The sequence below is a fragment of the Aplidium turbinatum genome, chromosome 3, assembly GCF_918807975.1.
Source record: "Aplidium turbinatum chromosome 3, kaAplTurb1.1, whole genome shotgun sequence".
Classification (NCBI taxonomy): domain Eukaryota; kingdom Metazoa; phylum Chordata; class Ascidiacea; order Aplousobranchia; family Polyclinidae; genus Aplidium; species Aplidium turbinatum.
This window is the reverse complement of record NC_137474.1, coordinates 40,431,231-40,457,304: the sequence shown is the minus strand read 5'-3', so window position 1 is coordinate 40,457,304 and position 26,074 is coordinate 40,431,231. Positions and strand designations below refer to the sequence as shown.

At 38.2% G+C, this 26,074-nt stretch overlaps 1 protein-coding gene across 3 annotated transcripts; it reads right to left on the bottom strand.

Moving 5' to 3' along the window:
* Positions 1-8,102: 8,102 nt before the first annotated feature.
* On the bottom strand, positions 8,103-21,324 carry LOC145767036 (uncharacterized). Of its 3 annotated transcripts, none has more exons than XM_082578768.1 (10): positions 21,170-21,324; positions 20,519-20,667; positions 17,584-17,637; positions 17,039-17,169; positions 16,143-16,293; positions 12,790-12,916; positions 12,179-12,329; positions 11,579-11,709; positions 11,013-11,164; positions 8,103-9,324 (listed from the first exon to the last, which is right to left on the bottom strand). In XM_082578768.1, exons 1-10 carry the CDS (start codon positions 21,263-21,265, stop codon positions 9,201-9,203), a joined length of 1,266 nt encoding a protein of 421 aa, XP_082434894.1. In that variant the 5' UTR covers positions 21,266-21,324; the 3' UTR covers positions 8,103-9,200. The 3 variants fall into 3 exon arrangements, with proteins under 3 accessions (XP_082434894.1, XP_082434895.1, XP_082434896.1); XM_082578769.1 differs by having other exon boundaries at positions 16,143-16,290; XM_082578770.1 differs by lacking the exons at positions 20,519-20,667; positions 21,170-21,324 and adding an exon at positions 19,005-19,119.
* Between the last annotated feature and the right edge of the window lie 4,750 nt (positions 21,325-26,074).

The window sequence follows — 26,074 nt, the reverse complement described above, 5'->3', positions numbered from 1 at the left end:
ATATTTAAAGCTTTGGTAGAGAGTTTGCTTTGTTGAACCATAGAGAAATAAAACATAGTAACTTTAGCGGGTTTAGCATACTTTATTTCACACAAAATAGAACATAATTAAATAAAATAAACTCAAACGTTTTCGACACGTACGTGTGTCCTCGTCAGGAATTAAATCTGCAATACATAAAATGAAATCGTAAGATAAATTTGACTGCACTGTAACTGTAACGACACTCTGGACTGAAAGCACAAACTGAACAAATGATACGAGAATGATTGCGAGTAAATTATGCGGTGGGAACATAATTCATAATTCCCACCGCATAATTTACTCGCAATCATTCTCGTATCATTTGTTCAGTTTGTGCTTTCAGTCCAGAGTGTCGTTACAGTTACAGTGCAGTCAAATTTATCTTACGATTTTCATTTTATGTATTGCAGATTTAATTCCTGATGAGGACACACGTACGTGTCGAAAACGTTTGAGTTTATTTATTTAATTATGTTCTATTTTGTGTGAAATAAAGTATGCTAAACCCGGTAAAGTTACTATGTTTTATTTCTCTATTGTATATTTGATGTCAAAAGCGGTCAGTTCTTCAAAGGAAATCACTTACAGAAACTTTTAAAAGTAATTCAGTTGATAGTGAAGACTTCTTGTGTAGCCCACGTTTGTTAGGCTACATCTAGTCAAGATCTCGCTTTTATTTCCCTTTTTAATAAATAGAAATACAGAAAGAATGCACGTTGTTTCACAACGTAATTGTTAGGCTATTGACGTAGGCTATTATTATATAGGTAATTAGGCTATATATGGCCATTTGCAGTGCCGTTGAGATGATGCCTTGTGCCGGTAGCCTACCAATGAAATCCTTTGGCATCAAACTAAACGCTTCTATGAAAAACGCACTAGTCCAAAAAATACGAGGTGGTTTCTTCAAGTCTGGGACCCTTAGAAAGGTTACAGGCCCCTAAAGCAATCCCGGGTCCAAACGTACTCCGTGGACCTCCTTGTCAACGCCACTGGCTATTTAGGCTATACAATAAAAAAAAGTTAAACAAACCGGCGTAAAACGCAACTCACATTCATCAGGCACAAAGAATAAAAATGGCTTACCAAATAAAAACTGGCGTTTTATCTTTCCTGGTGTTTTGAAAAACGATTACTCAGTGCAGGGGATGCAATGAGTGTTTTAGTTCATGTAGCCTACATGAGGCCTGATCCATCACTCTTGAAAAGCGAAATTGATTGATTGAATCTTTATTCTCGGACTGGGAAAGCTTCTTGCAGAGATCAATCCTGGCAGTTTTGCATACTTGTACAGGCTTTGAATCATTGACGCAGGCCCGGTCACCGAGTTCGACAGAGTGAAGTTTCCGATTGTTGAAGTCTTGTTGCTGGGGAATTCTTCCATCCATTAGATGCAACTAAATGGAGAGCAGTCCTTAACGTGCGTTGCTCAAGCGCACACCCTGAGAGTCGAACCAGCGCCGCTTGATTTTGAAGCTTCTCCGTTCCAGAAGTCACGCGTAGTGTTTTAACGTGGGGTGTAGGCTATACCGTGTATTACATGACTCCTTAGCCTAGCCTATAATGAGTCCATGGAAAGTTTTAAGGGGTTCTGTGGAGTGTTGATGCATGGCTAGCCGCTGAACATCTACCTATTTGTTTTTGAACGCTCCGAATTTTATGGGGTTACAAAAACGGCCTGCACTCAGGGGCGTTCTTATGAGAAAAATGCTAAATATTGAAAAAAAAATTTAAGATTGCCTGCAAGTCTACACGAATAATAGTTCTTTGACAAAACTGTACGTTATTCGGCATAAATTGTACGTAACTCTAAAAACAGTTGCAAATCAGAGCAATGCTTTAGTTTCATAACAGGCTAGAAATGATGAATGACCACAATAACAGACGTCAGTTTTTGTAAAGAGTCAGTTTTTGAAGGTTTGCTTTAAAGATGGCAGTTAGGAAGGTATCGTTGTAATGCCTAATGCATTAATGCTGATGTTATATAAGACAAGAGCTGGAAAACTGCGCCACAATACAATTAATCGCACAATAACTATGACGTCACAAGTCGACAAAACGATTTTTTTTTTTTACACCATGAATCTTTACTATCATCCATTCGAGCGTACCTTAACCACCAGTAACGTGCCTTTTTTCGAACAACCCTGTTCCTTACGAAACTCAACAGCCCGTATTTCTGCACGCCAGTGTCTTGCTCAAATCAGTGGAAATAGGTTTTTGCTTGCCAACCCCTTTTTTAAAGCCATAGTTTGATTCCTAAAAAAGAATATTAGCCTACTAATTTCTAGACCAAATCTTAATGACAGCCCATGTCACTCCAAGTACACGAAGCTTGCTAATAAAAGAAACCAAAGTCATCTGTATATGAGCTACATGTTTGACCAATTGAATGTTTGCAAGCCATTTGGAAAGCCGAGAATCTAATGACATAAGACCACACGGTTAAGTTTGCCGCTTTCATCTGAGGCGCCACTCAAGATGCGCGTTGTTTTTTTTTTATATTTTTTTGTTTAAAGGCATCACAGAAACTTGCTTTGAATTAGCACTTCAGTAAAGCAAGTGTCAATATTTATGTATACTTTGTAGGATGGGCTTTTTGCTTACAGTCACACAGCTATAAAGATTACGGCATAACTGCGGTGTCATGTTCAATGTTTTGTACATTGTCTGTCGGTTCGACCCCTTCAAGTTTCATAAAAAAACACCGACAACGAAGTTCATTCTTCACAGGAATTCAAAGAATTTTTACAGATTTGGTTGTACCGTAATTTTTCACAACTTAACAAGCTGGACGACATGCGATTAGAAACAAAATTTATAAGCACATATTATATGGTGAGAATAAGTCGTTAAAACTTGCAGTGGCGTAGCCAAGGGCGGGGGTTTGGGGGTTACAACCCCCCTTTAGCACGCGTGTGACGTCACGATATTGAGAATGATGCTTTCAGTCTAAAAAAAATTGCCTAATTTTAAACAAAATTGCATTAAAAGAGCAAGTTTTGCCAATACCAAACATCTCAGCCAGGAATTAGCAACAAGAAAACAGAGCGACTTAGCTTCATTTCGGAAAAATGCCGAAGAAAACATGATCTTATCTTTTTGCTATGCCACCACCATTTTACAGGAATATTCGTAACCACATTTTTGTTGAAAATGCTCTCAGAATGCACCAAATTCAAAGTAATTTTTCAAAATTTTCTGGGGAGGCCCCCCAGCCGCTGGGTCGTCAAAACCCCCTCTTTCAAAATTCCTGGCTACGCTACTGAAAACTTGTATCTTTGTATGGAAACCTTTGAACATCAGATAGTAGGCCTATTCAAAATTTTTGTTTGAAAAATGTATTACTATTATCTTAAATGTTCAATTTTCTTTAATTCAAATGTAGCCTATCTGTGATTATCATTCTGTGTTTACATTCACCATAAACGTTAGTTCAGTGGTTACGCGCCCGACTCAAGATCAAGCGGCACTGGTTTGACTCTCGGGGTATGCACTTGAGCAACGCATTCTAAGGACTGCTCTCCATTCAGCGGCATCTACTGGATGGAATAATATCCCGGTAACATTTCACTCTGTCAATCTTGGTAACCGCCTTGCGTCAAAAGCCTCTACAATTATGCGAAACTATTAGGGGAACAAAATAATTTATCAAGGCTTTGTCAGTCCGAGGATAAAGATTCAAAACCAACCAACTCGAAATTCAAAACGCAAATGTAGGCTATTTTGTCAAAGTCGTTCACTTTTGAGACATATCTACTAAGGTTTTGTTTTCACAAATAGCCTAACAATCTATTTCAATTCTCATAAGACTATTTCATTATATGTTCCAGACATGTAGGGATTGACGAAGCCACACTTGTATGGCGAAAGTAGTAGTAGTCCAGTTTTAATCCGGTGATGTCCCCGTTACCGAGGGTGGCCGGATTCTCCTCCAAGTGTCGCAATTAAGCTCTTTGATAAACTTGTTTTCATCAAAGTAGTGTGACACTTTCTGCTTTTTTGTATTTTAGCCTATTAGGCTACTTTGCAATTCGTTTAGGCTGCGTAATGTTTCCGTGGATACCGGTACTGGATACTTTGAACATAACTGTTCAAAATCTTACATGAAATCTAGAAAATCAAAAACCATAACTTAGTTCTAGATCGAGAGCAACAGTGTGAAGTGAACGACATGTTCAGGGGCTAGCATTTGCCAAGAGGGTTGTTCAACAAAAACCTTCCACTTTATTTTGTGTTCTAAACTGGAAAACGTGACCCAAATATTTCTTCTGGAAAACAATGCTGACGAAAAGATAAAATGACGTCAGTAGGAAATGTAATGCCATTGTATTCTAAAACGCAGAAAAACGTTTGTGTAAGCGGATAAACACGATTAAACAACAGCAAAATCCGTCGTTTTTTACATTGGTTCAACGTCTGCAGAACGTCTGCAGACGTTGAATCAATGTAAAAATGACGGATTTCTCAGTCCGAGAACAAGACACAATATTTACCACGATCATCACATATTTATTAGGGTGTTTCATTTTTTCACCATTTTTGAAATTCAAAATGCCTGGGGTCCCATCTGGTGGTATTTGGGATAAAAAGTTTACACCCCAATTTTTTTTCAATTATGACGTCATATTGAGGTGGTCCACGAGGTTTGAAATTTTTGGGCCTCAAAATCTCGAAGTTTGGCCGTATCTCCGGAACCACTCATCATAGATTGACAAAATTAGTATCAAAATGCGCAGAAGGGTCGGTTTTCTATACCTGATGTAGAGAATATTAAGGTCTATGTGCTTCAGAAAAAAGGTTATTTCAAAACATCTGATTTTTGGTATATTTTCTTCTGATGAACAGAGATCAGGTGATCAAGATAAGAAGTTTTTCTGTATTTTTCCATCTTGGAAGCTGCTATTGCGTAATAATAGTCCTTGTTCGTTTTGCAAGAGATGAAATAGTAATTTGAAGGTATTCATCATCATAATCCATCGTCGGTTTGTTCCCCACTAGTGGGAGTGGCCGATTGTTTCCGCGCAGCAATTGTTTTAATCCCTTTTCTCCATTTAACCCTGTCCCTTGCATCTTCCTCCTTCAGTCCGACTTTTTTAAATTCATCCTTCACTTGTTGTTTCCACGTTCTTCTTGGACGACCGCGTTTCCTCTTCCCATCCACCTTTAGATCTAGTGCCTTTCTAAGAAAACTTCCTTCCTCCCTCCTTATCACATGTCCATACCATCTTACTCCATTTGCCCTTGCCAGTTGGTCTATGGCAGGGCTTCCCGATTGGGGGTGCTCGCACCCCTTGGGGGTGCGAGTAGCTGTAGCTGGGGGTGCGATAATTCACAGATGAAGAAGAGCCATACCGTATATAGAGATGGATTTTGTTTAACGAGGGAGGTGGTGATTATCGCTCAGAGCATTCTATGTTGGCCTATACAGCACAATGCACAACAACAAGAAAATACCACCCGACAAGTTGCTGATAACAAAAAGGCTGTGGTCCAAACGTCACGTGATTGTTAGCGGGATAATGCGATAATATGTCAAGGCAGAAATCAGTCAGCACTTGGAAAGCCTTAGAGAGTCATTTGACGAATATTTCTCTCCAGGAGATCTGGAAGAACCGGAAACTTGGATCATCAACCCCTTTGCCTTCAAATTAGAGAAGATGAAAGATGAGGATGAAGATAAGAAACATCTGATAGATATGCAAGTATGCCAATTGACAAAGGTGCTTTATGGGTCCAGCTTACTCGAAACTTTCTGGTACAGCGTTCAAACTGGGCATCCAACTCTGGCTAAAAAAGCATTGCAAGTTTTGGTTCCATTTGCTACCACTTGGCTGTGTGAATCGGGATTTTCGTCTCTACTTTACATGAAGAATAAATACCGCAACGCCCTGGACCCCGAAAACGATCTGCGCATCGCATTATCCTACAAGGTTCCACGTTTCGAACAGATAATTGCAAAGAAGAAACAAGAGAAAAGTCAAAGGTCTTGATTAACGCCATTATGTTCTCAGTTTGTGTTATTTCTTTATTTATTCGTTTTGCATTTTGTGTGATTGCGTTGTTGAAGGCTTCCCTTCAATCAATCAATGTTTTATTTGTCAGTAACAGGAACATAGGTACATGTTTGAAATATGCAATTAATATACACAATGCAAAGTTACACTAGTTCCCATACCGACAGGGAGACAACGAGACGACCACACGGTCTACTAGTCAATTGCCACCCTACCTGCCTGCCACCCTTTTTCCTAGTCGTTAGCCATATAAATGCCGGTGAGCTGCTTTTCTGCGTTGTTTTCGTACGTATTTTGAATTTTTTCTCAGAACCACTCTGCTTCAAAACAGGGGGTGCGAGATTGGCTTCATCAATCCCATGGGGTGTGGGGTGATAAACGAATCGGGAAGCCCTGGTCTATGGTCTCTCTCATCTCTAGCATATCCAACAATTCTTCAGTCCTTTTTTCCCTTCTCGTTTTCACCCCACACATTGCTCTCACCATTGACCTTTCCTACTATTATTAATGTAGCCTAACCGTTGAGGAAGAGGTATGCTGCTCACCTGCTTTAGATTAAGTGTCATTATGGCATCAAGGTCAGGTATTAGTAAGTCGATGCAAAACTTCAAGGAATTGGAGAGAAATGTGCTTCCCCTTAATTCAGATATAGTCAGTCACTATTTTTACTTAAGGAAGTAGCCAAAACTAATTCTAAGTTTTTGAAGAAAATACTCCATTTCAAAGATGAACTGCTGAAAGATGTAGTTCGCATATGGAAAAAAGCTGGTCTTCCAGTGTTTAGCAAACAGAGAAACCTAGCACTTCTGGCATACAATCTGCCAAAGCATCGGCACTACTATGTTTGAAACAGAGAAAAAGAAATGAAGTAGTTAGATGTCTACACAGTAGCGAAAGCGACTCTGATGGCGACTATGAATAGGGAAGATGATAAGGAATACGAGCCTCTGAAACCAGCTATTTGGGGAAAAGTGTACAAGAAAGTACATTTTTTTCCATAAATGATAAAAGTTGTGTACTTGCTGATCGTAGGATGACTTCGGTACGCCAGCAATCAGATCTTATGAGGTCGGTTCTTGGAAAAGATCAAGTAGCTGCAATGCTGCATCACCTTCGACAGTATACCGCCAACGACAAAAAAACGAGAGAAAAATCTCTAATGGAAAGTGAGAACCTTCTCAACTCAGCTTCTGCCATGCAGTTATGTTATGATGGGCGCTTTGTCGATAAAATAGATCGATACGTTTTCTTGGGCCAACTTGTTGATGATAATGGCATGAAGCACGAAAGTGTCCTTCTGTTAAATCTTTTCCTAAGTGTGTCGGTCACTGCAGAACTGATTTTTGGCACCATCATCCAGGAGGCTTGCAGAGTTCACCTATCCCAAGTATATTCAGTCATGGCTGATACGATTGCTCTCAACACAGGAAAAAAGTCCGGAGTCAATACTCTAATGGTCAATTATTTTAATGATGAAGTTGGTCATGATATTCATACCCCTGAATGCATGTTACACATCAACGAAATATATCTTTCCCATGTCATTTCTTTTGTGGATGGCGTCAAGAAGAGTCCCGGAGCAATGCAAGATGGGGCTTTGCTTAACCAGATAGCAAGACTAGACAAGCCCAGTACTAAAACCTTAACACCAACTATTATTACGCAATAACAGCTTCCAAGATGGAAAAATACAGAAAAACTTCTTATCTTGATCACCTGATCTCTGTTCATCAGAAGAAAATAGACCGAAAATTAGATTTTTTAAAATAACTTTTTTTCCGAAGCAGATAGACCTTAATATTCTCTACATCAGGTATAGGAAACCGACTCTTTTGCGCATTTTGATACTAATTTTGTCAATCTATGATGAGCGGTTCCGGAGATACGGCCAAATTTCGAGATTTTGAGGCCCAAAAATTTCAAACCTCGTGGACCACCTTAATATGACGTCATAATTGAAAAAAATTTGGAGTGTAAACTTTTTTCCCCAAATACCACCAGATGCGACCCCAGGCATTTTGAATTTCAAAAATGGTGAAAAAATGAAACACCCTAATATTTATAGTTAAGATAAAAAAAATAACTTGTTCATGCAAATATAAAAAGGCCGACGATAGGTAGATGATAGGAATTGTTTCATTTTGGAATGGAATTTTGAACGATTAAGTGACATAAAGTGCAGGAAACAGTTTATATCTTTGTCGATGTAAAATCAGTGTAATAGAAGAGCCATTTTCAAATGCAAAGTAAAGGCTTTCATCAGAAACTATCTTTACAGCGGGAAGCAAGTAACATTGGCGTTAGAAAAACGTAAACGCAACGCATGTGAATGAAAGTGCGTGTCAACGGAACAGCCACACAAAAAACAAATCAACTCCGTTTTACATTAATTCAACGTCTGCAGACGTAGTGAATATAAAGAAAGAACTGATTTGCTGACAAAGGTAAAGGGGTACTTTATAAACAGCAGATTGCAGTGCAGTCGGGTAGGTGCAAAAGTTCACGGGGCAAAAATATAGCCATAGCTTCCTGGGGGAAGGTTAAACCCAACATTAAAGACGTGCGGGAACGTTGTCGTGAAATGTTCACTTTGTAATAGCAACCTAAGAAAAGCATCGTGATTATATGAATAAAAAGCACCAAGAAAACAGCAATAAAATAAAGCATGAAGCGAGAAAATACTTCTTTGGATGATCACCTCAGACAGCAGCAAAGCTCGTTACTTTACGATAACCTGTTAAATCTTGTTTAAACCAGTTTTGAATCAGTGCAAAACAATATTCTAACACATTTCTTTCTTAAAGTACAGTGCGGTTGCAACAACCAATCGACAGCGCAGGGCTTACATCTGACAGGCAACAAATTACCAACTTACGCAAAATGGTCTTCACCGTCTGCCACAGCTTCCCATGAATAAGTGATATGTCCACGGAGTTTCTATTGCTACTTTTGCCACAGTTGGTGATTCCGAGATAAACCACTCCAGGGCATGTTAAACATAGCGCGACTGCCAGTAACAATATGAGACAAAGTAAAGATGCTAGCAAAAGAGCATATGAAGCGAAAGAGGAGGCTATCTACAGCTGCTGCTGCTAATGGGTTACACAATTTCATTACAAAATAAAGTCATTTTCAAGATGATTGTACCGGAGGAGTTCTTCAAAGATCACTGGATTCCGGAAGAAGTGCTTTCTCCAGGAACTTCATGGAAGGAGTTTTAGAGCTGGACTTGGTCGATCCCTCCCTTAACGCCTTCATGACTTCTGATTCTTCATCCCCATCCCTAAAAATGTCATCATCGTCTGCATCCACTGATCATCAGATCAACGTCAAGCTCAACTTACCAATGAAATGAAAGGAGGGAGATTTTAAATTGAAACTTGAAGGTTTTTGTTTTAAAATTTTATATATAAATTTTTTATTATAAATTTTATATATATTTAAAATTTTATATATAAATTTTGTAAATGTTTTATTATAAATTTTATATACATTTAAAATTTTATATATAAATTTTTTATTATAAATTTTATATATATTTAAAATTTAATATATTTTATATGTTTATATCGGTTACTTTTCTATCGGTTACTTTTCACAAGAACAAAAAAAATTGTTTGAATAGTAGAAATGTCTAAAGCGGGCAAAGTGTATGCGATTCTCCTCTAGAGCCAAAATGGCGGTGGCAGTATTCTATACGTTAATGCCAGTATTTGTTGAAACAAAATTGCATTTTGGATTTAGCAATTATTTTTGAGACAAACCGTACACCTAGCTGACAAAGGTAGGGCTTCTATGTTATTTCAACGCTGCAAGACGTTAAAACGATGTGAAAAGCTCTCTCTTGCTAAGTGGATTAATGTCCAAACTATCTCCGAGACAAGATAGCTTCGGGAGAGAGTTTGCTTTCTTGTACCAAAGACAGGCAAGACACAACAATACAATAGGATTAAGCATTATAACAATATATTTTGCATATTTACAAATAGTTTTAACAGTCTAACGTTTTCGGCTCAACTTAAGCCCTCATCAGGAATCTAAAAATATTTATAAAATGCAATTAACTTAAAATTCTTGAAGGTAACTAGCTGACTATAAGCATCAAAAATTACGCAGCGATAAAAGCAACAGCGTGAAAACATACAGACAGACGGAAAACAAACTACAACCACGTAAGACACCAGTTTAGAAAACAGCTCTTTACAGACACCTGGCGGAAAAAAGTGTGATACATAGATTTTGAAAAAAAAATCAACGAGAACACAGGCATCTTTAACTTACTGTAGCCTACATGCAGAAAAGCATTGGAACGAAAACAATTGATCGAGTAGTTTTCTATGTCACTTTCACTACGTGGTATGAAAACAGAGCCTGCTTATAGTGGCTCACCGTCACTACAAGCATGCAAAACCGTCAATATCCAGCTTCTAAAGACGTGCTTTCAATACGAAGATAACTAATCCTCAGTTGGTCGACATCAGACTTATCACCATTAACTAATCGGCAAGTTGTACTGTTCGTTTGTCGTATCCAGGCTTACGCACGGTGGTTGAAGATTTAGATTAAGTGGACGGGAAGGCAAGGAAGCCAATCTTCGTGCCCACCTTCAGGCATGCCTTTGAGTGTCGTGACAAAGACACAGCCGCATGTTTTTGAGCGGTGTTGAACCGACGTCCTTTCGATTGCCGTTCCGAGGTCTCACCACTCAGCTATGCAGCCGGCAAGTCAAATACGTTGACGTTACGTAGTTTCTATATTGGTGAGATCTCTTGTTAGCCGCTCGAACTGGCACCGCTTCCAAAGCAAGCGGCCGGGTCTTTGGGAAAGACACTTAATGACACGTTTGACGGTGGACACGAAGACTGGCTTCCTTGCATTCCAGTCCACATAATTTAAATTTTCAACTACTGGAAGCAGACCAGGGCATACTACGAAAAACATTATTTTGGTGAAAAAGAATCGTTTACGAACCTGGATTTTCTCCCAATGACTTGTCCGTCGTATGTCTCCTGAGCATTCTTGTTCGAGTACAGACCCAGCGAGGTACTGGCGATTACTCTGTTACTCTTGGTAATGGGTGAGAGGGGCGCAGCCTGAGCGGAGTAGGATACAGGATCGTCATTCTGTAAATATGTGTACCGATGGTGAGTAAAACCTTCTACTACATTGGTTAAAATGACATTTTACAGAGCACATGCAGTTTTGTAGCGCATAAGGCAATGTAAGATGTGTTTGTTGCAGCAGGTATGTGGTCTGAGAAAATTTAGTAAATAATGATGATGGTTCTTAAGCCAAATGTCTCACAGCGAAGGACGTGATGTCCTTCTTGCATGTTATACTTACAGAGAAAGAACGTAAATTATTTCATAATAGAATCAATGCATGAAGAGCATAGAAAGACTAGCTAAAGATCTGTATTTTCAAAACCATACCTTTTATCTACCGGTTTGGACCAGCGCAAACCGGTTCAATGCCATGAGTGGCCATAATTACTCACACAAAGAATCAACACAACAGTCATGAAATGACAAAGAAACCTGGGGTTTGGACTTGTCCAGCGATATACGACATCTACATGACTTCGAGCCGTTTTTGTTCATGATTGTACACGTAAAGTTTCCAAGCAACTCTGTGGTTAGCTCCCCAAGCACGACTGTGTGGATGGGACCTGTGGCAAGACAATAACAAGATTCTGGATGACGACTGACGTCAAATCGATATCTCCTCTTATCGCAAATATCGTGCTCTTTTCTTAATGATGGTCCACAACGAAGAAAAGTGAAATTAAAGTTGTAATTGGTCTAAAAATAGGTTCAGAAAAAAAAGTACATTGCTGGTCATAACATGAAATATATGTCGGCTGCACAGCCGAGTGGTGAGAGCCCTGGAACGGCAATCGAAAGGACGCCGGTTCGACACTGCTCATGAGCACGCAGCTGTGTCTTTGGCAGGACACTTAAAGGCATGTCTGAAGGTAGACATGAAAATTGGCTTCCTTGCCTTCCCGTTCACTTAATCTAAATCTTCAACCACCAGGTGTAAGCCTGGATACGACGACGACATGAAATATAGATGTGGTAAGGTGAAGCAAGGAAGAGAAAACAGAACTGTTAAAACTTAAAGCACCGTTGAGTTACCATTGTTTAAAAATCTAACATCTTTATCCTTGGATTCCCTCAACGGCTTGTTATTGTGATACCAGTGGACAGTAGGCACTGGAAGGTTCGGTCCGAGGCGAATTTCAAGCACTGCCGGTTCTCCCAGAACACCAGCAATGTCTCGTAATGCCTGAAAGAAAGTTGATAAAACCACATTTATCATCAATGTTATAAAACCTATGGACTGAATCAGATTATTGGGTTACAAAAGCTTTGAACAACTCAAAACTGGAGCCATGTCAACTAAACAGCAGCACGGTTTAACAATAAACTGAAAGGCAAGTTGGTCACAAACACAAAATAGAAAAAGTGCTGGAGAGTGAAAAACGATGATTGTGTCAGAGGGTAATGAAAAAATCATTTTTACTAAAATTACCAACACAAATCGTTCCATTCGTTGCAAGGCAATTCTAATTAGGAGGTTGACAGTTAGCTTATCAGTTCAATTTACTGACCAAAAAAACACAACATTACACAAATAATTCGCACAAGGATGACAGCGAAAGACTAAAAGATCACCAAAGTCAGCTGCCACCCAAACATTTAAACAAACAACCCAAAAACTGATCAGAGAGTCGTGATTAACTGACCTTGGTGAACATTGGCTCCCGGTAACTGGGAGTGGACGATCCTTGGATGAAGCTGTCAATGTTGCTGGCTGCTCTCTCTCGTTCTTCCCCGGAGATTTTAACCGACGGATTTGAATGGTTGTTATCTCTAATGAAAAAAGATAGAAAGAAGGATGTGTACCAGCCAACACAAACATGGTCACTGAAAAACATAGCAACCGTTTGTGTTTGGGAGCAAGTCTTTTAGGCGCTGACAGTTTGGCGCTGGTCTAATAGGCGCGCACACTGTGGCGTCTGGATATTTAGGCGCGGAGCACTGGGGCACCCGGTCATTTAGGTGCTATTCCTAGTAAAGTCTGTAGATTGTATCAGCTTGGCAGCTTGCCAGAAAATTATATCATGGCTTCCGTGAGTGAAGCTGCTTAAACCGGCAATGCTTTTCACACAAAATGTTATATTGAACAGAAAAATATATTGTTGTTTTATTAATTTATTATTGTTTTATTTGTTGTTAGTCCAGGTTTGCGTTGGTGAAAGCTTTATCAATAAATTATTCAAGCTTCCGAACATTATTGAGTTCATATTTAGTTAAGTCTTTCGCCACCACGGACGTATACACATTACACACGCCTTGGGATTTTTGCCATGATGACCAAGGAAGTATCCCTATGGAAGTATCCCTATTATTCTGTTTAATATAACATTTTGTATGAAAACGCATTGCCTGTTTAAGCAACTTCACTCACTGAAGCCATGACATATTTTTCTCTGTTTCTCGGCAATATAACGTTTTGTGTAAAAAGCATTGCCGGTTCAAGCAGCTTCACCCATATATTCTTCTGTTTAATATAACGTTTTGTGTGAAAAAGCATTGCCGCTTTAAGCAGCTTCACTCACTGAAGCCATGACCAACAACGCACACGCATTAACAAAACAACGTATTTTTCTGTTCAATATAACATTTTGTGTGAAAATCATTCCCGGTTTAAGCAGCTTCACCCATATATTCTTTCTGTTGAATACATTTTGTGTGAAAAAGCATTGCCACTTTAAGCAACTTCACTCACTGAAGCCATGACCAACAACGCAGTATGCATTAACAAAACAATATATTTTCCTGTTCAATATAATATTTTGTGTGAAAAGCATTGTCCTACGCCCCTCCCTGCCAAGCTGATACAATCTACAGACTTTACTAGGAATAGGCTCACCTAAATGACCGGGCGCCACAGTGCTCCGCACCTAAATATCCAGACACCACAGTGTGCGAGCCTATTAGACCAACGCCTAACTGTCAGCGCCTAAAAGACGTGGACCCGTAATTGGACCCTTGTGTTTCGCTAGTCATGTTAAGTTTGGAATCTTTATCCTCGGACTGACAATAAAGCGTTGATAGGTTATTCCTGGTAGTTTCGCATACTTGTAGAGGCTTTGAACCACTGACGCAGGCCCAGTCACCGAGATTGCCGGAGTGAAGTTTTCATAGTGTAGCATGGATGCAAGCCTTGAATCTGCCCATTTTTCATTGGCAATCTATTCGGGTAAGCGGGTGCAGGGATGCATCAGTTCAACTGAGAAAGGTTCGAATGGGTCTCAACGAAAAGCTCTTCTCATATACACAGTGGAATTCGCTTAGAAAATCCGCATCGCTCCCAAGTGCTTTCAAATTTAATAAATGGTAGAGACAGGCGTTGGATCGAAGTTAAAATGACTGATTTGCTGTCTTAAATTTGCTACAAGAAGTAAAAGCCAAACGAGGCTCCGCTGGGTGAATTTCTGCTATAAAATTTGAAACTTTTGACGCAAAATGAATGCTAATTTTATGTCTGGCTTAGGGGTGTTTTGACCCCTCCCGTGTCAGTTACTCCACTTTACAGATAGCCCGCGCTATAACTATCTTAAATCTTGTGCTGATGTTTCGGTGCCATTGACTACACATTGCAACCAAGGACTTGCATACTTGCAAGTCAGAATACATGACTAACCAAGGACTTGCTGCGGCAGTTTTAACATTTTCCGTTAGTTAGATTCAACTCCAACAAGTAACAATATAAATTTTTAAATGCATACCACAACTAATCGACATTTGAAACCGTTGTTAAACTGTTGTTGCTTTGGCCTATGCGATCAATTATAGTCCCTTTGTGATTGTGGGGAAGTTACAAGTGGCTGTTTAATATGTACAGTATTGTGCACCACTGTGGACACAATGGGCCATATATCACGCTTTTATCTACGACGCTAAAATAACAAATACGTCATATCAGCCATTTGAAGCATAAAAACGTAAATTCAACATAATAAAACCGTCTTTGGTTGTTCAAAAGTCAAACGACTTTATCCCAATGGGGTGCGATAAGAGGTAGTGACACGACGGACGAAGTTGCATTCCTCTGCCATTCTGAAGCTTCAAACTAAATGTTGAGTTCGAAATTCAAGTCATATCCGCACAAAAAGATATATCAAGTTACGTAGGAAAATTGAAAAAGTGATGCGCCATCAGAAGAATAGTTGAAAATGTGGTATTGTAAATAGCAAGCACACTCAAGGGCCTGTTCACATGATCATCACTAGAACAAAACTTGGAATTTAAAACGAAATTGAACTGCGCAGATGCACATGCCACCACGAAACACGTGCAGTTCAACTTACTTTGAAAAGCTATAGAATTTATTAGTAATTAACAGCCGTTGCTAAAAGCAGGGGCACATGGACAAGGATCTTTCCAGACAGCAGATTAGCATTTTTTGCACTGTTCAAACGTTAGCAGACGTTAATACAACGTAAAAAAGTTTGATTTCATGATCGGTTAATCCCGATTCTGATACGATGAGCCAAGAGCCGTGTGTTTAGAATGAAAACACCAAAGATTTGCTGCTAAGTGCTTTCTTGTACTATACCTTGACCCCGGCCCTCAGTACCAGTGCAAAACAGGCGGAACTTAACTCGTCGGCTGCGTAGCCGAGTGGTGAGAACGTTTGCGCGACGTTCGAAAGGACGTGGGTTCGAGACCGCTCCAGAGCACGCGGCTGTGTCTCGGCAAAGACACATAATGGCAAGCCAAAATAAGGGGAGCAGCTGACTCGAAGACTATATGTCTCTTCGCTGCTTCCTGTCGTCTGTTGAATCGTATCTGTGATCGCAGTGTAGGCCTATTGTATGTCATCGCAAATAAAAACACGATTATTATTATTAGAAGTTACAAAACGAAAATGATTCCAACTTGCAATTGTTCGGGTTTGATTGTAGGGAAAGTTTTAGTATTGAAGTTGAAATTGGGTGTCTACGCTCAGTAAGGTGAAAAATATCCCTCGACCATATTAATTTGAAAAACCACAAAATTTTTTTTGAACATATGAAAAAGATGAACTTACGATTGCTTTTCCGGATGCCACGTTTTGATTCCACTGGCTCTCATACTCCCTGGAGGAGGATTAACGAATTCGCTCTCCTCTTCTTCAATCATTTGCTTGATGTCAGATGTGATAGTCATAGACGGCCTTTTTCCATTGACAGAAGTGGCTGCTGAAAGACCATAAGCGTTTAACGTCAAATCAAGGTCAGCTTTTTAACAAAACGTTGTTGCAAAGAGAAGCTAAACCCCCAAAAAATCACGAAAATTGTTGTCAAAAAACACAGGACGTAGACTGCGGAGTAAAATGATGATCAAAACTGGAACTAGTTAGCCAGAGAGCAAAATTCGTCATTTTTACATTGATTTAACGTCTGTAGACGATTAAAAATTTAAAACATTAACCATTATAGTGACATTAAAAAGTTTTGAAATGTGATGTCACAGAAGACTATTACGCATCAGCTGGATGGAAAGAAAACCAAATGAATTTGTTTCCCAAGAAATAAACGACAAATGGAGTCTGATTAACAACATTAACCTCAGAAAATTCGAGATATTTTGGACACATAGCAAGAAGCAACTCGTTGGAAAATTCAATGTTGACTGGGATGGTGCAAGGCAAACAAATAAAAGGACGACAAAAAATGAAATATTTTGACAATATCAAGCAAATTACGGAAATAAAAAGCATGCTGGAAGCACTAATAAAAACAAAAGAAAGAACAAAATGGAGGCAGTTCATAAGGGAGATCACAGCTGATCAAACATGATCAACCTGTTGAAGAAGAAGAAGACGATTTAAATTTGCTTCCTCAATTTGCCCAGACAGCATATCAACCATTTTTTACATTGATTCAAGGTCTGCAGACGCTGAATCAATGTTAAAATGACGGATTAGGCTGTCTGGGGAGTTACCTTTTTGTGGTGCCTGTGTTTTTGCATACAAAGCACGAGATTGGGAAATTTTAGTTCCATTTTGCCAATTTCCCAAGTCATTATCACTTTGGTGGTGCGCTGAACTTGAAGTATACTCCACAGGCGCAGGTCTGTAAACATGTTTGATTTTCGGCAAAAATAGATGAAACAAAACAAAAATTGACTGTACTAAAAATTTCGTTTAAATAGGCTTTGGTATTTTCGTCAACATTTTTGTTATTGAGCCGATAAAATCTGAAGCACTTACAACCTGTTCATACTGACTTGGAACTTTTGTCAGTGTTGTAAAGCCATGAACGAAGCTTTATTATCGACAAGAAGCAGATTCCACTGCACAAGTGTGGTTTTGCATACGTATTATTGTATGAATGCAAGAGAAAAACAGTATAGCAAGACTAGAAACTTCATACTGTAGAAACAGTCGGGTTAATAACAGAACTTATATTTTCTGCGTTGTTTCAACACTTTTCGACGTTGAAACAGCGTAAAAAGACCAGCGTTGCAGACTAGATTATGTACTGTACCTTGGTCTTGTTTCTGAAATAGTCTCGGGTTGACTTTCTCTAGGAGCGGGTTTGCTGAAAAATGAAAAGAGATATTAGACTCAAGGCAAGACTTTAGCAAGTAATTAAATTCAACATCCTTCATTGGATAGTTGCTAAACCGGCCTTTCTTCTCGTTATTTAACAATTTGATCATGAAAAAAAATCACACAAAAAAAAAACAATGGTTAGCACTTGTTTATGACTGCCAAAACTGTGTAAAAATATTACGGGTTGGGGAAATGGAATTACTGCACTACTAGAATATATATAACGGAATTACAGTCTACTCACAATCATTAAACATTTACAGACATTGAATAAATGTAAACAAGTGAATTTGCTAGCTTTAAGAAACTTATTTTATAATACGATTCTATGCAAAGGTATAAAATTGTACTAAATCTGCGGCACAAGAAAATGGACTTTGAATTGAACGCTGTGTTTAATAAGAAAGCATCACAAGGAAAAGCAAGAAGTCAAACAGCCATGCACTAATAAGGGAATATCCAATTCCTTTTAAAGCTTGAAAAGCAGCATATTTATAAGACATATATATATAGAAGTTATGCTGGCGACACTGCCAGCGTTAGTGCTTAGGGATTGCCCCAGGCATCGTTCAACAAGTTATATAGATACCAAAGACCTTGCAATCGTCTGTGTTGGAAAGCAGCGTAATTTCAAAAGTAACTAACCTACAGTTGGTTTGATTAAGCCAATACTGAACAATGAACATGTAGATAAAAGGAATGACAAATGACCGATTTTATTAAAAACAACACAACTATATCTGGGTGGTCAAAGTTAGCAATAAACAGCATTGTAAAAAAGACTTGCAACCCTCACTCATGCGATGGCACAATAAAACTATTTTTGATCGTCACATTAATGTTAGAGCTATTTGAATTAAAACCTTTTAAAACGGATTACAGTGCTAAAAGAATTTTGAATAAGCGAAAAAGAGAGCAGGAGTTTTTGCCATTACGGTTCAATTAAAAAAGGATTTTTGTTCGCTCAGAGAGTATTATTTGCGCACTGACACTGTTTACAGGTTAGCATTAAGGTGAAGTAGACATACCGTGAATCTGAAAAAGCACCACAAGTAAAAAAGTGATTCATGCCAAAAGGGAAAGGGGTGAATGTCATGCACCGATATAAAATCCAGTTTGCTAACCGATGACACAGTTGGTTTGTTTTCTTTCAAACATCACAATTCCAGCACTGGTTTGGTACTTTAAATCAGTACAAAGCAGACAGAGCATAGGCTAATAAAAGTTAAATACAAAATTAAAGGCTGTTTTTACCACAAAATATTGGAAATCCCATGCAAATTGCAAAAGCACATGCTAAAGAATGTAGTGCGTAAAATGTATGTTAAAAATGCCATAGCGTGGTATCCATACCTCAGATAAAAGGTGGAAACTGTGCTTACGTGTTTAGACATGGTCGAGGTTTACCAAGCACAACAGCTTCACTACAGTACATACAAAACCACTACAAGATCACAATCAGACAAATCTAAAGAGGAAATATACTTGAACAAAGAGGAATGACGAAAGTCCCTTGTAAAACAGCTTCTTACTGTATAGGCTAAGCAAGTTAGGTGTAATACAAATACATACTGCAATAATCACTGTGTTTTTATTCCACATACTGCACTTTCTGACGTTTCCAATGCAGTAGGTAGCATGTATATATATTTCCTATGACTGCCTCAGTCATAACTATGACACATTGATAACAAAATTAAAATGCGCGATTTTGAGGTAAAAGCAGTTAATAATAATTTAAAAGAATGCTTTGTTTAACTGATATATCAAATCACAGTGTTTGGATGATTTAATCTTTGTGGACAAAGTTCAGCAATAAATTATGAATGAAATGAGTCATATTGTTTTTGTTTTGTTGCGCTATTTTACAATCAAGAAAAAAATAATGATCGGTAAAATTGCAATGTCTTGGCGCCTACACTGGCTACTTTTTTCAAAAACTTTTAGGCAGTCTAATGAAACACATAAACTTGTTCCTTCCTGACTTGCTGATTAATTAGTGTCATATTTATCGCCCATAGCCTAGCCACCATGCTTTAAGTAGAAACGTACAATTATTAAGGTGGCTGTTTGAATAAATGACAGAAAGATCCCTTTGGTGTTGTGTTTCCTTAATTCTGCATGTTAATTTGTTGTTTACGTTTTCTGTTGAAAGAAAAATGCATGAAAAAAACATGTTCAGTTTTATTGTTTCACTTTTTAAAAACCAAAAGCCATAAATTGAAAAGACTTAGTGAACTACAAAAACAGGTATGGGATGATGATTGAGGTTAATTTGATATTTTCCAAAAGCTAAATTAAAATAACTCATCTGTAGCTTAGGTTATTTCAAATACAGAAATGATAACATTGTTGTACAGGTCATGTAAATGCAACCAAAGATTTAAATTAAATACCTAATGTTGAACACTGATAATAAATCTTAATTTTAAAAGGATAGATGATGGCAAAAAGACATACCGTAAAGTGATATCTAGCTCTAAAAATATAAGAGGCATTAAAATGAATGGAAAATACCAGTACATGTAAGAGCTACACAATAATAGTATATGGTGTAAAATATACCTAAATGGCCCGTTTCGGTGAGTTCGATCCCTATTCGGTGGTTTTTTCAATTTTTTTTTTAAATTATTGGGTACCGTAGCCTAATTATCATTGCCGTTTTAGGGTTAGGGGTTAGAATTTAGGAACTCACCGAATCGGACTCACCGAATAGTAGCAGACCCAAAATATACATCCAAAATATATAATACATAGTACATACGAATATCTACCAAATGGCTCTGCTCTGATGAAAGTTATGGTAAGTCTAAATAACTTTACAGTAAAGATAAAAAAAGAAAGCTAACATGTAGTTTAACATATACCAAAGAGTTAATGTTAAGGTGAATCCAGCACTTTTTATTACATTTTGGGCTTCATAATGTGTTAAATTTCCAATTTGAATTCCATTGACCTTCTCAATAACATAGCCTTCTATAACACCTGAATTTGAAGCTTTTCCATTGGGTTTTACCTAAAATATGACATCAGTTATATTATATGTTTAAAACACAATAGAGATAGCATAACCAAGTTACGAGAGTCCTTGTTTGATGCTAAAAGGGCGTTAGTTTGACTCTGCTGTATCACTGGAACAACACTGCATGAAGTCTTCAAAGATCATTATGGAGATTAGCTTTCTTGTCTTTCTACTGAATTAATCTAAATTTTCATCCAATGGATATAAGCCTAGATATGACATGACAAAAATATACAGAGTAATACGATTTGATAAACCTCTTAGAAATTATCCACTTCTAATAATGAAATATAGACACACTTTGGTGATATATAATTTTCAGTGTCAATACATAACGTAGGCCACAAGCTAGTGTTACACTCTTATAGAAAGCAAGTATTTGTAATTTTGTATACAGCTCAATAACGTTTTATCTCACAGCTACAACAATAAATGTATTGAAGCAAACAACACATATTATATATCTATGCCAGGGCTAAATAAGAACATTGTGAACCTTCCCAATGGTCAGAGGCTGGCGAAAATCTTTGCCTCCAATCATTGTCAGACCCCAAGGAGAGCCTCCAGTAAGAGTCACTTGTAAACTTGTCATTGCAGGTCAAGTTTTTGCTTTATTCTTGGAAACTGCTGCAATGCTGCTATTACAGTTGTCAAGAAACAGGTTTACTGCTTACCACAAAATCATCACAAATGCAAAATCCAATATTAGCACAAGAATTATACTAGGTAGACGTTACATCATATTTGATACCATAGATCAGCGGTGGCCAACCTTTTATCTCTCATGAACCGGTTTTAAAATAAAAATAGTCTCATGGACCGGTGATAGGAAAAACGGAGTTTGACATTTTAACTTTTTAGCCTAGCGGCCTATTTTTTTATGGTGGTTTAAACACACTAGATTTGTAAAATAAAATTGACAAGTAAAAGTCAAGGCCAGAAAATGAAATTAGTTTGCAGGGAGTTTGGGAAGATAGATCCCCAGAAAATTGTAACTAATTTAATATTGTTGTGATAACTTGATGGCCATTTTGGATGTGTGTTCTCGTGACCCGGTACCAACCTTTCTGCGACCTGGTACTGGAACGCAACCTGGTAGTTGAGGACCACAATCTTGATAACCGGCCCTGCGTCAAAAACCTCTACAAGTACCGGTATGCGAAACTACCAACCTATCAAGGCTTTGTCAGTACGAGGATAAAGATTCAAAACCAACCATTTTATTAAGTTTGTATTATTTTGTTATAGGTTCAAGCCCACTGCAAAATCATTACAACTATGTATAAATCAAGATAAAGTTTATTTGTGATGGAGCAAATATATTAACAAGACTAATACTAGAATATCATACCGTACATAAACACTTAAACAGTAGGCATAATAATGGTTAGCAACCAACAGTGATAGTTAATTGTCAGTTTCATAAAACTGATTTTGAAATTTTTGAATAAACATTGGTGATAAAAATTAAAAGTAACTAGTACTGTAGTTTGGACTCTGGTGTAGTCTGATGTAGGTGATCATTTGGTCTTTCACTGACATGCTTGTTGTGCAAATTAAATTTAATGAACATTGTTTGTGCAATAGCTCACTTACAAATACCCTGAACTTTCTGCACCTATATTGGTATTAGCGGTGACTAGTTTTTATCTTATTAACCGAGATCACTGGTAGTTCAGTTTATTAGTGAGTTACCATACTGTATCTTACTTAAGGTACGGTAGCTTAGCCATAAAAGTAGTTATGTTGTTGAATTGCGAGGCCAGATATTTTTGTAGCTAGCTATATAATTTTGCAACAGACAAACATATTCTGCTTTGCTTGGTCATCTGAAACAACTTACCGGTATCTAAAACTTGAATCTATTCCCAATTTAGCCTTGCTACCTTTTCCTAAACCTTTGCTATATTATCGGAAGTTTAGTTTTTGCTTTGATGGTCAAAAATAATAGAAAGATATTTATCCATCTTTCGAACATCGCTAGCCTAAATGTACCATAATAAAATGATAGTTTTGAAAATTTGAAATCACCACAAACCTCCCAGATCCCAGTCCGTTTCGTTTCTTGAAAAAACAAAACAAATCTTTTTCTGATGCCAGAGTTGCCAACTAACAACTATCAGTAGTTGCAACTTTCATCTGATGAAAGCGAAAGCAAAAACAGAAAAATACAAGTTATTTTATTATTTAACTGACGTTTCGCGCACCATCTGAATGTCCACCCTCAGAGCTAATAATATACAAAAAAAATTATTGCTAGAAACAAAAATCTAATCCAATATTAGTGAGGAAAAACAAGGATATCTAAAGAAGTAGATCCGAAGGCGTTTATTACGTCTGACAATAGAAGCACAGGGATAGAAGGGCTTCTGTTTATGGTAAATAATCTCTGTTATATCGGTGTACGCCTTCCGACGTACACCTGACCCACCCTGCAGCCGACTGCAATGTCTGTGTCTGTTTCCGGTTGTCTGCTCTATAGTGGTGCCACGGCTTGTGTTTTAGCACAAGATCTTGTGTTTTTACTTTTGATCTTGTGTTCTTGTGCTTTCTGATCAATTTTTGGCTAAATCTTGTGTTTTTTGATTAAAGTCAAATTAATCGTTGCTATAGCCTACCATGGTTTGAGTTTGGTGGAGAATTAAGAACCGGAACTAAAAGCTTTTGGTAACTAGGTTTCTGGTACCGTACTTAGGCATGTTGACCAATTTTCCTCATTGAGTTATCAAGCCTGATAAGATTAGCTAAAAACTTGATTTGAAGAGACTGAGAGTACGGTATGTGCTCGTCCTTAGACTCAGAGGTTGTGTTGCTCGATACTAGATAACAAGAGCAGCAAAAAGAGTACCGGTAGGCCTACATCAGGATCAAATAATGACAATCATTCACCAAGTCCCAAAACGAAAAAGTGGTTAATGATCCTGATTTTAAAAGTTTGATACAAGACAAAACTGATCGATATGTAGGCTAGCCTTTTGTGAGATTTGTGATGTTAAATTGAAAACCACGAACTGAAAGAGAACAGTGAATAGTAAGCATGTATCTTCTCTAAACTGTTCATTTCAGAGTAATGTTAATCTTCAAATTGGCACAAAATGGGTCGCAAAGGTTCAATTTTGCAATATTGTGCTTTTGTATCCAAATGTTGTGCTTTTTTTTCTTAAATCTTGTGCTTTTTCCGATTTTGCTGTGGCAGCATTGCTGCTCTACAATTGGCACTAACAGCAATTTAATAAACCTTGTTATTACAATCTACATTGTGTTAGAGCAGGGGTTCTTAACCGGTGGTGCTCGCGCTCTCTAGGGGTGCAGGAATCCTGAATGATTAGGGTTGGTTACTGTAAAAAAGATTATGAGGGAATCAGGATATTCCTGCATGCTTCCAGTGGTGGCCTTAAGGTTTTGTGAGCCCTGGGCAAGAAGTAATATGACGGCCCCTACAGCCCTGTATCGACAAATTAAAGTACGTAAACTCAAATAACCATAAATCACAATAACACAAAAAGAAATTAACGTGATACAACAACAAACAGCGATGGTAAAAGAGAGGAAGGTGTATTTCATGCTGTGACATCTTCATATCAATTTGATGCTATGTTGTAGCCTACCATCACATCCAGTGCCCTTAGAGTCCTACACCACCCGTCTGCAGCACTTACACAAAATGCATTTTTCTAGCCTTTATTGCAGAAAACTCTTTAATACGAGAAGCATTGTCCAATGTTTTGCTCACGTTGTGCTCAATTGAAACGATAGCTAATCCAACCAAGCGTTCTTGGCTCATTGTAGAGCGAAGGTTAGTTTAGAAAATGATTTTTTCTCTGAAGCTACAGTAACTGGCACAGTAAGAAATAGTCTTAGTAATAAACACAAGTTAGGGTACACAACATTCAGTTTGTTTTGATACAGATACTGTAAAGCAGAGAGAACTGTGGTACCGTACGGTATGTTTTCAATGAATAAACTTATATTCTTGTGAAGCTCTCCACTTTAGTGAAAATTTCTTCACTGTCGAGGTCTCCAGCAAGTTCTGTGAATGCTTCAGAGCATTTTTTCAACAGATTTTCTTCTGTTATAGAAGTCGACAAACAAATATCATGCACAAAACCTGTTGCCGGTCGTTTGGTCGACAGACATTTGGTCGACAGGACATTTGGGTTAACCCTAACCCCTAAATGAATCGTTCTGTCGACCAAATGTCCAGTCAACTTAACGTCATGTCGACCAAATGTCTGTCGACCAAATGTCTGTTGACCAAATGTCCAGTCGACCAAATGTCTGTCGACCTAACGTCCTGTCGACCAAATGTCCAGTCGACGAAATGTCTGTCGACCTAACGTCCTGTCGATCAAATGACCGGGCATCCACAAAACCATAAGCCTACTGGTTAAAAAAATATGCAAAACCAACTCAAAAAAAATAGGGATGCAAACTATAAACTATGGTGGAAAAGTTTAAGTTAGCCTACTGCTTTCTGCTAATGCTTAATGTAAGTTATATTTGTGCATATTTTGAATAAGCGCTGGCTCCATAAATTTGCGGCCCTGGGCGGTCGCCCAGTTTGTTTACCCCTAAGGCCACCACTGCCTGCTTCTTATATCATAAACATTGATTTGATCTTTGACATGCGAGTGGTAGTCAGCACACACACAGCACGATGATGATGCCATCATCAACAGCAAAAACATCGCTGAGCTTGTTGCTTAATCACCACTATGGAGAAACTAAATTGCATTTTCACAAAAAAGGGCAGTTTCGGAGCCAACTGCTGACAATTGGTAAGACAGAATTCGATGTCGTTCCTGTGTTTTGCTATCTCAGTGACATGATTAGGCAGTCGGGAGGCTGTAAGTGTAAGTATGCCATGGCAGTGGGGGTGCAATTGGGTTGGAAGAGTTTCCACGAGTTCCTCCCTATTGTTAGGGACAAGGATATTTCCTTCGGTGGTCGAGGTCACATGCATAATATGTATGTAAGCTAAGGAATGTTCTACTGCATGCATGTGAGACCTGATCCACCACTCTTGAAAAGCAGAATCGGCCATGTTGCAATAATTTTCATTGAACGATGGATCTATTCCAAGTGCCTTTCTGACCGGATGACCATAGGTGCCGACTTTTCAAAAAACCTTGGGGGGGTGAGAAAGGTGATGACGTCATAACGAGAACGCTATTTTACTCAATTAAAATAGCCTTTGATTAAGCTTACTGTCTTGTTTATATTGACACCTAGATCGCAAACCGAATTTATTAGAATCGCTGCTTGAAACGATTAGTTTTACTTTTACGCATGCAGTATGCCTAGTCGCAAAAATTTTGATATTGTTAGCTCATAATTGGAACAGTTGGAAAACAAGCCGATTCATTTCCTTTTCGTGCGAGTGAATAACGATCAAGACAGT